The sequence below is a fragment of the Thamnophis elegans genome, chromosome 12 (assembly GCF_009769535.1).
Source record: "Thamnophis elegans isolate rThaEle1 chromosome 12, rThaEle1.pri, whole genome shotgun sequence".
NCBI classification, from domain to species: Eukaryota; Metazoa; Chordata; class Lepidosauria; order Squamata; family Colubridae; genus Thamnophis; species Thamnophis elegans.
In genome coordinates, this window is record NC_045552.1 from 4,743,852 (window position 1) to 4,753,241 (window position 9,390).

A 9,390-nucleotide genomic window follows, 5' to 3' on the forward strand; every position below is an offset into this window, starting at 1 on the left:
TGCCGGTATGTGAGAAGAACAATGCTCACACTCTGCATCATTATTTTTCCATACACATCGGGTGCCACTGCTTGCCTTCCTCAACTAACACCTCAAGTCACAGCTTCTGCCATTATCCACTGCTTCTCCTCGATGAGTGTAAAAGAGAACACACAGTGTTGCCAGAAAAACGAAAGCAGAAACTTCAACTAGTGTGTACTTCCCCCTTAGCGACTGATTCATAAGCTGTATAACCAGAGTGGTATGTGCATTTTTAAACGTTCGCAGGTATCGCAGGAACTGATTTTAGCTTCCACTCGCTCGCTGTATTAGTGGAGGCCTGAGGCACATAGAGAAAAAGGTAGGAGCGTGTTGTTACTTGGTAAATAGTTTAAGCTTTTTAAAAAATTAAAAAATAAGGAGAGAGAGCAAGGACTCCTTCTATCTGTCTGGAAGAGTTTGTGTCTCACGGCTGACATTGTGTTTTTTAGGCTGAGCAAAAAATACTCTAAAGATGGTAAGCCCCCAGTCGCTAACACTGCTGGTTGGAGAAGGAAGCATTTGCCAAAATTTGTAATTTTATCACCTGCATCAGGCAGAAATAGTTCCCACAGATGTATTCAAGAGTTAGGTCTCCCTGGGCTGGGAAGCAGGAGACCATGAGTTCTAGATCTGTGCTAGCCAGGAAAGGCGACTGGGTAACTTTGGGACTATCACTCTTTTCAGCTCGACCCACCTCACAGGGTAGTTGTTGTGGTGGGGAAAATGGGAGGAAGGAGATTTGTTGGATAGGCTTACTGCCTTGAGTTATTGGTAAAAATAATAAAGACAGGAGATTAGATAGATAGATAGATAGATAGATAGATAGATAGATAGATAGATAGATAGATAGATAGATAGATAGACAAGATAGATTTAATAAGAATGATGGATAGATGGATGGATGGATGAATGGATGGATGAAAAGGAAGGAAGGAAGGAAGGATAGATAGATAGATAAGATAGATTTAATAAGAATGATGGATGGATGGATGGATGAAAAGGAAGGAAGATGATAGATAGATAGATAGATAGATAGATAGATAGATAGATGATAGATAGATAGATAGATAGATAGATAGATAGATAGATAGACAGATTTAATAAGAATGATGGATGGATGGATGGATGAATGGATGGATGAAAAGGAAGGAAGGAAGGATAGATAGATAGATAGATAGATAGATAAATAAATAGATAGATAAGATAGATTTAATAAGAATGATGGATGGATGGATGGATGAAAGGGAAGGAAGATGATAGATAGATAGATAGATAGATAGATAGATAGATAGATAGATAGATAGATAGATAGATAGATTTAATAAGAATGATGGATGGATGGATGAAAAGGAAGGAAGGAAGATGATAGATAGATAGATAGATAGATAGATAGATAGATAGGTAGATAGATAGATAGATAGATTTAATAAGACTGATGGATGGATGGATGGAAAGGAAGGAAGGGAGGGAGGGAGGGAGGAAGGAAGGAAGGAAGGAAGGAAGGAAGGAAGAAAGGAAGAAAGGGGAAGGGAAGGAAGACTAAAGGGGCTCTCAAAAAAACTCCATGGCTACCAACCCATAGAACAGAAGTTGCCTTCTGAAGTTGTGGGAGCTTCATCACTGGAGGCTTTCAAGAAGAGACTGGACTTCCATTGGTCAGAAATGGTATAGGGTCTCTTGCTTGGTGGTGGTGGTGGGGTTGGACTAGATGACTACAAGGTCTGTTAATCTGTATCTGTATCTATCTGTGTTTCTCAACTTCAACAACTTTTAAGAAGCGTGGACTTCAATTCCCCAGCTAGCTGGCTGGGGAATTCGGGTGTGTGTGTGTGTTGAAATCCATGCATCTTAAAACTGATGCTCAGTTCGAGAAATACAGTTGTAGAGTTATGAAATTCTTGCGCACTGTGCAAAAATAGTTGAGAGAGACTGAAGAGTGAGGAAAGAGCCAGACCTCAAGCAGAGATCCAGAAAATTGCATTTGCCACTTGTTGTGCACCACACAGCGTCAATTGCCATATGCGGAAAGCAAGCGAGCAGCTGGTGTGTGTTTTTTCTCTCTTGTGTGTGGGGTAACAAAAGAAGTCGATTAACTGCAGAAACTACAGGCCACATTTTATGAGCCTTGCTGAAACCCTGGAAATAAAACCTTCACGGATAATAAGCCCAATTGGGCTTTTGAGCGCATGCGCTGAAATAAGCCCTCTCCCTAAAATAAGCCCTCCCTGAAAATATTACAACATAGCAGCAGCCATGAGGTGACCACGCTCGCCGTCTCCTGCACCTCAAAAATTAAAAGAACTCTCCGAAAATAAGGCCAAGCGCTTATTTCAGGGGTCAAAAGAATATAAGACCCTGTCTTATTTTTGGGAAAACACTATTAGTTTCAATTAGTTTCACAGGATCAAACCTTAATTTATTTTAATGCATATGATATCCCCCACCCCAAATAAAAAGAATTGATGTCAGTATAAATCTACCCACTGAATTAAAAAGCATTCTTTGCCCACTGTTAGAAATTACATTCAGGTTTTTTCTTTAAAAAAAAATTGGGGTATCCAGCGTTTTCAGTCCATGTGATATATAAATCTGCATGTTTTATATTCTTTTTAACGGCTTTGAGAGATTGCAGGTGGAGTGGGAAATCAGCAATCTGTTTAATGCTTTCCCCATTTTTTCCTACTGATTACCACCCACTCAAGGTGCCAACCACCTGCGTGGTTTTCCTCATGTTTTAAGAAGAAGAAAAGTAAAACTGGCTAAAATAATTAGGAAGTGAGAAGCTAGGAAAGAGAAGAGGAAAAATGAGATTACACTTTCCGTAATTCGCTCAAATGTCTAATTGCAGCCAATAGTGGAGTGGGAGGCAGGCTATATGGAGCCCCAAGTTCCTGTTGTTAAGCAAGGTATTTGTTAAGTGAGTTTTGCCCCTTTTTATGACTTTCTCGCCACGGTTAAGTGAGTGACAGGGTTGTTAAGTGAATCTGGCTTCCCCATGGGCTGTGTGTCTCAGGAGGTCACAAAAGAAGATCACATGTGGCTGTCATAACTGTGAGTCTGAATTTTGATTGCGTGACCATGAGGATGCTGTATGTGTGAAAAACGGCTGTAAGTCACTTTTTTTCAGTGCCGTCGTAACTTTGAACAATGGCTAGAGGAACTGTTGTAAGTTGAGGAGTACCTGTAGATTAATTCAGCATTTAATTCCCACATTTGAGAATACATTTTTAACAAAAAATTAAGTTTAATAATGTCGAGGAGGAAAGCATGTCCATTCATGTTTTAAGATCACTTAGGGCCTATCCGTGGGTCAGTTAATGTGTTTTGCCTCTATAAATCTGGCAGCTAGGGAAACTAACACAAGCTACCCCGAGTTGAAGGGGCGGCGGGGGCTCAGTGGCTAAGATTCTGGGCTTGTCAATCAGAAAGGTCAGCAGTCCGGCGGTTCGAATCCCTAGCGCCACGTAATGGAGTGAGCTCCCGTTACTTGTCCCAGCTTCTGCCAACTATAGCAGTTCGAAAGCACATAAAAATGCAAGTAGAAAAATAGGAACCACCTTTGGTGGGAAGGGAACAGCGTTTCGTGTTGAGTCATGCCGGCCACATGACCATGGAGCAGTAGTGGGTTCCGGATCCCGATCCAACCGGTATGGTTGGAACAGGCCCGGCAGCGTCCACATGGACACGCACAACGCCTCCGCGATGCTCCAGATGCTCAGTGGAGTGCATGGAAGCACCGAAGACTTAAAAGACCGGTAAGGAGCTCCAGCAGGTGGGTGGGCCCTCCGGAGCACCATACCGGAATGGTATCCGATGCTCCGGGCAGACTCCAGTAGGCCCGTACCGGGCCATACCGCCTGCAACCCACCACTGCCACGGAGATGTCTTCGGACAGCGCTGGCTCTTCGGCTTTGAAACGGAGATAAGCATCGCCCCCTAGAGTCAGGAATGACAGGCACATATGTGCGAGGGGAACTTTTACCTTTACTCTGAGTTGGTCTGGAGTTGGATAGCCTTAAATTGAATTTTACATATATATATATCACACGATTGACAGATGATGGAAGCAGTTAGCTTCCTCCCATAATTGGGGCTTACCAGGGGTTGTGACACTAAATATATACCTTCTTCCCTGGCTTCAGCTGATAAGGAGGAGACCTGTGGCAAAATGGCTAAGTCGTTTGCCTAAGATGCAATACATCACAGGTTCGAATCCCAGTAAGGATATGGCTAGCTGATGAGAGCTAAATAGCTTGAAATAGATCTATACTAGTCTTCCTTTATTTATTTATCAGCACAAATAAACACACACACACACACACACACACACACATATATATATATATATATATATATAGGGGAGAGAGAGAGGGAGGGAGGGAGGGGGAGAGAGAGGGAGAGGGAGAGCAGTTAAAATTGTTAGTAGAAACAGCACATTAAGTAAGACAGAAGAACAATCTCTTTTTTTCTATCCAGTTTCAGATCAAGACATGGTGTTCAGGAATGGCATTAATCACTCTTCTTGATGACCTGTCAAGAGTTGAACAGAGGTAATTTGGATTTATGCTTATGGACTTCTCAGGAGCTTCTAATATCATCTACAGTTAGTCCTCGACTTATGACCACCATTGAGGGCAAAATTTCTGTTGCTAGATGAGACATTTGTTTAAGCGAGTATTGGTAAAATTTGATCAACTTTTTTGCCACAGTTGTTCTGCACCCGTGAATGGCAACTAGGGAAAATAATGAAGGCTACTCAGAGTCGGTCTGGAGTTGGATGGTCTTAAATTGCTGGGGTGGTGGTGGTTTTTTTAAGGATTATAATATCCTGTTTCCCCAAAATTAAGATCCAACTGGAAAATAAACCCTAGCATGATTTTTCAGGATGCTCGTAATATAAACCCTACCCCCCAAAATAAACCCGTTAAGATCATCAGCCAGATGGACGCAATTAGTATCATATTTTCCCCAAAATAAGAACTAACCAGAAAATAAGCCCTAGTGCATCTTTTGGAACAAAAATAATTTAAGACTCGGTTTTATTTTGGGGGAAAGACGGGAGTTAGTAGAAATTGCACATTAAAAAGTCTTCACCTTCCATTTGGTTGTAACCATTAAAAAAAACCCCCAATGGCCTAATTGGCACACCTAGAAATGTTTTTTAAGGTTCATTTTGTTTGTGTTAAAATATTCATGACTGGGAGAGACATGGGAACAAGGTCAGCCAATGAATAGGCATAGCAACAAATTCAGCCATTGGGAGCTTGAATAGATCAGAGTCTGTGCAGAGAAATGAAACAGAAACTTAAGCAGTCTCCTGCTCTGAGAAGTAAACTAGCAGTCTGTCTGAGCTTGTCTGCTGAAAGGAAGCTAACTGCTTGTGTTTGCCTGTAACTCTCCAGCCTTGTGTTTACTTGGAAGAACCACCTGTTGGTATTGTACATGTATTCATTTATTGTTACGTATATAAAGAAGTTAATGAATCCAGCTAAATCAGTTATCTGTGTGTGCTTTCTGGATTTGAATTTATGCAACAAACTCTTGACAGTTTGCGTTTTGGTTTTAGGTTTTGGCACTGATCCAGAGATTGAAAAACCTCGTTCAGCCATGAGCCAAATGAACTTCGTCCATCTTTTCCTGGTTTTTGTTCTCATCAACCCTCAGAGGGTGACTGCTTACGGCTTCCGAAATTGCATCCAAGCCATGAAGAATCCTTTATATTTCAAATGCATGCAACGTTTCCTGAACAATATCTCCAGTATTGTGGATGACCTCCCTAATAACGCCCAAGTGATCAATGCATCCCATAACGCCATTAAGGTCTTGCCTTATGGGAGCTTCCGTCACCTCCATCAACTGGAGATCCTACAGTTGAGCTACAACAAAATGGAGAAAATAGAAGGGGGCGCCTTTGAGAACCTAAGGGCCTTGAGGAAACTCAACCTCTCCTGTAACTATCTCACAAATCTTTCCAATGGCACTTTCCTTGGCTTGGCAAACCTCACCCTCCTCCTCCTGCACAACAATCAATTGAACGTGATTCATCCGAAGGCCTTTAGTCCGTTACGAAGCCTTCTGGATTTGCAGCTCCAGTTCAACATCTTGAGCAGCTTTAATGTTGTGATTCAGAGCGTACAGAAATTGAACGGGCTGAAATACCTCAACCTTTGCAACAATAACCTGAGTTTCCTTCAGCCGGGAGTGGGATTTCCACCTTCTTTGTATAACCTTAAACTCTGCAACAATTCTCTTCGTAAGATGGAGGGTCCGGGCCCGAGATTCCTGGGGAACGTCACAGTGCTGGACCTCTCTTATAACAAGTTCTCAGACGTCTCATCTTTTGCAAATGTTAGCCTTCAAAGACTCCAAAGATTAAAGTTGATGGGGAACAAGATTGATGTTCTCCAGCTCTTGGATACATCTAACCTGAAGCCTCGCAGCCTGGATTACTCTGGATTGCAATTAAATAACGTTTCGCAACTGACCAAGGTGTGCCAGCGTCTTGGGAAATCCAGCCGTCCCTTCAGCCTCCACCTGCAGAGCAATAACCTGAAGTACGTAAGTGGCCAAGCATTCCTCGCTTGCCCTCCCATCCAGCTTCTGGATCTTTCGAGGAATCGCCTCAGATCGGTGGGGTGCGTGAGGGAAATGTTGAACGCCACGGCGCAGAGGCGTTTGAATAAGTTGGTGGTGGAGCACAATTTGCTGAAACACCTGCGAGTTTGCTTTAACACGGCTCCCTTCGAAGAGCTGATGGCCATTTCTTTCCGTTTCAATCGCATCCTCTCGATCAGTAGCTCAGCTTTCCACTACGCCCCTAATTTGACCACCCTCCATTTGAACATCAACTCCATCGCCTTCCTGCACCCGAAAGCCCTGAAAGGCTTGAGGAAACTCCGAGAGCTGCGCTTGGACAACAACCTTCTGACGGACATCTACAACGACAGCTTCAGTGACCTGAGCAACCTCCAAACGCTCAACCTCAGGAACAACCACGTTTCTGTCCTCTTCCCTGGCACCTTCAAGAGTCTCGGGGAGCTGTCTATTTTAGATCTGGGGGGAAACAATATTCACAGGCTGGCCAACATGTCCTTCGAAGGGCTGAGGAGTCTTTCCAAACTCTACCTGGATAACAACAACATCCAGTACATTATCCCCAGTTTTTTCCATCCGATCGAGAGGACTCTCCAAGTGCTGGACCTGATGGGGAATAAGATATACTTCATCAGCAAGCATGAGCTCAAGCAACCCCCCTTTTTGAACCTGGGCAGAGTCTACGACCTCAAACTTCAATCCCAGCAGCCCCATGGCTTGAAAGTCATCCCCTCCAAGTTCCTCAAGGGCCTGACCTCTTTGCGCAATCTCTACCTGTCGGAGAACAAAATTCTGTCCATCGCCCCGGATGTCTTCGATGACTTAAGGCAGCTGGAATATCTAACCTTGGCCGATACCAGCAATGGCATGGGGGATTTCCCCCCCGGGATATTCAAGAACCTTAAGAATCTGACAACTCTCGATCTGGAGAACGCCGGGCTTCGCACCTTGACCCTCGAGGTATTTGGCAACCTCAGCAACCTGCGCTCCCTTCTGTTAGGGAAGAACGAGCTACATACGTTCAACAGCAGCGTGGCGAACGCTCTCCCATCGCTCAACTACCTTGACCTACGCAAGTGCCCGTTGGCTTGTACCTGTGACAATATGTGGTTCCAGAATTGGCTGATCAATAGTTTGGTGCAAGTGGTGTACCTCTATAACTATTCTTGCAATTCTGGACAGCACTCCAGTTACGTTTATAGCTTTGATACCCATGTCTGCTTCCAAGATATTGGGCTGTACCTCTTCTCCGCAACCCTCCCGTTTTTGCTGCTCTGGATGCTGTTGCCTTTCCTTTATGATCGCAGCTACTGGCACATAAAATATCACATCTACATCTTGCGTGCTTGGGTCAACGATCACTGGAGGCGCGGCAAAGATGAGCATTACAAGTTCGACGCCTTCGTCTCCTACAACTCGGCGGACGAGAGCTGGGTGCTAGAACAGTTGGTGCCCAGTCTAGAGAAAGCGGGAGCTCCCACCTTCCGGCTTTGCCTTCATCACCGAGACTTTCAGCCCGGGAGATACGTCATAGACAATATAGTAGACAGCATCCACAATAGCCGACACACTATTTGTATCATCAGTAGGAGGTATCTGCAGAGCGAATGGTGCTCCATGGAGATTCAGCTTGCCAGCTACCGGCTTTTCGACGAATTAAAAGATGTCCTTATTCCTGTTATCCTAGAAACCATCCCCGAGAGGGAGCTGTCTGTCTATCATCGGATGCGGAAAGTGATGCTGAAGAAGACGTACATTGCATGGTCCCCGGATCCCGAGGCCCAGAGGTTGTTCTGGGCTAAGTTGAGGACGGCTCTGAAGACCAGTAACTCTGAGGACAAAGAGGAGAAATTGACCGACTGGTTTGATCAAGGAGACACGCCAGATACGAGCTTGCTGCAAGCCTGATTCCATTTGAAGACACAATGCCCAAATTTACCCAATCATGGCTTAATATGTTTTGGTTCACATGTGCATCTCAACCCCACTTAAGCCTAGTCTAACATGATACAAATTTTTTAAAAAAATATTCTCATTGATGATAGGAAATGATTGGATTAATTTAGTTTGATCATTATTATACACTGACCAAATTAAAACAGTGCGATCATTTTTATTAGTGCAAGCTTCCATAATGAAACGTGGAGAATCACCACACGAGGTTTTAGTGGTTTAGCAATTCTGTATGCCAAAAATTAAAAAATTAAAAGTAATGGAAATGGGATCATTCCATTTCATTTTCATACATTTGTGAGGACTAGAATGATCTCTGTGAGCAAAATGACACATCCAGGTAAATTCATGGCAACCGCTACAAACACTTGCGAACTTTCATTTAGTAGAGGTATCCTTGATTTACAGCTATGTTTAGTGACTGTTCAAAGTTACAATGACATTATTTACCGTTGGTCCTCACACTTATATCTGAACCAGTATCCCCATGGTCATGTGATCAGAATTCAGGTGCTTGGCAACTGGCCTGTATTACGATGGTTGCAGCTTCCTGGGTCACATGATAGATAATTTGTGATATTTCCCTGCCATCTTCTGGTAATCAAAATCAAAATGGGGGAAGCTGGATTCACTTAACAAATACATGTACGACTCACTTCACAACCGTGGCAAATATGTTACACCATTGGGTAGGACTTACTTAACACCCAGCTCACTTAACAACAGAAATTCTGGTTTCAACTGTGGTGATCTGTCAAGGACTACCTGCGTTACTCTAACTAAGGATGCCTCATGTTAACGTATCCTGGTGGTAGGGTCTCC

General features: G+C 43.5%; 1 protein-coding gene across 3 annotated transcripts; it reads left to right on the forward strand.

Annotated features, from left to right (window-relative positions):
• Nucleotides 1-251: 251 nt before the first annotated feature.
• On the forward strand, nt 252-8,858 carry LOC116516203 (toll-like receptor 13). Of its 3 annotated transcripts, XM_032228625.1 has the most exons (4): nt 252-340; nt 4,498-4,571; nt 5,588-8,207; nt 8,303-8,501. In XM_032228625.1, exons 2-4 carry the CDS (start codon nt 4,547-4,549, stop codon nt 8,415-8,417), a joined length of 2,760 nt encoding a protein of 919 aa, XP_032084516.1. In that variant the 5' UTR covers nt 252-340; nt 4,498-4,546; the 3' UTR covers nt 8,418-8,501. The 3 variants fall into 3 exon arrangements, with proteins under 3 accessions (XP_032084516.1, XP_032084514.1, XP_032084515.1); XM_032228623.1 differs by having other exon boundaries at nt 5,588-8,858; XM_032228624.1 differs by lacking the exon at nt 4,498-4,571 and having other exon boundaries at nt 5,588-8,858.
• The last annotated feature ends 532 nt before the right edge of the window (nt 8,859-9,390 follow it).

What these genes read in the sequence shown, in the direction of transcription:
- LOC116516203 (XM_032228623.1), top strand. Translation starts at nt 4,547, where the DNA reads ATGACCTGTCAAGAGTTGAACAGAG. An exon ending in CTGTCAAGAGTTGAACAGAG is followed by an intron (nt 4,572 to 5,587) that starts GTAATTTGGATT and finishes TTTTGGTTTTAG; the next exon opens with GTTTTGGCACTGATCCAGAG.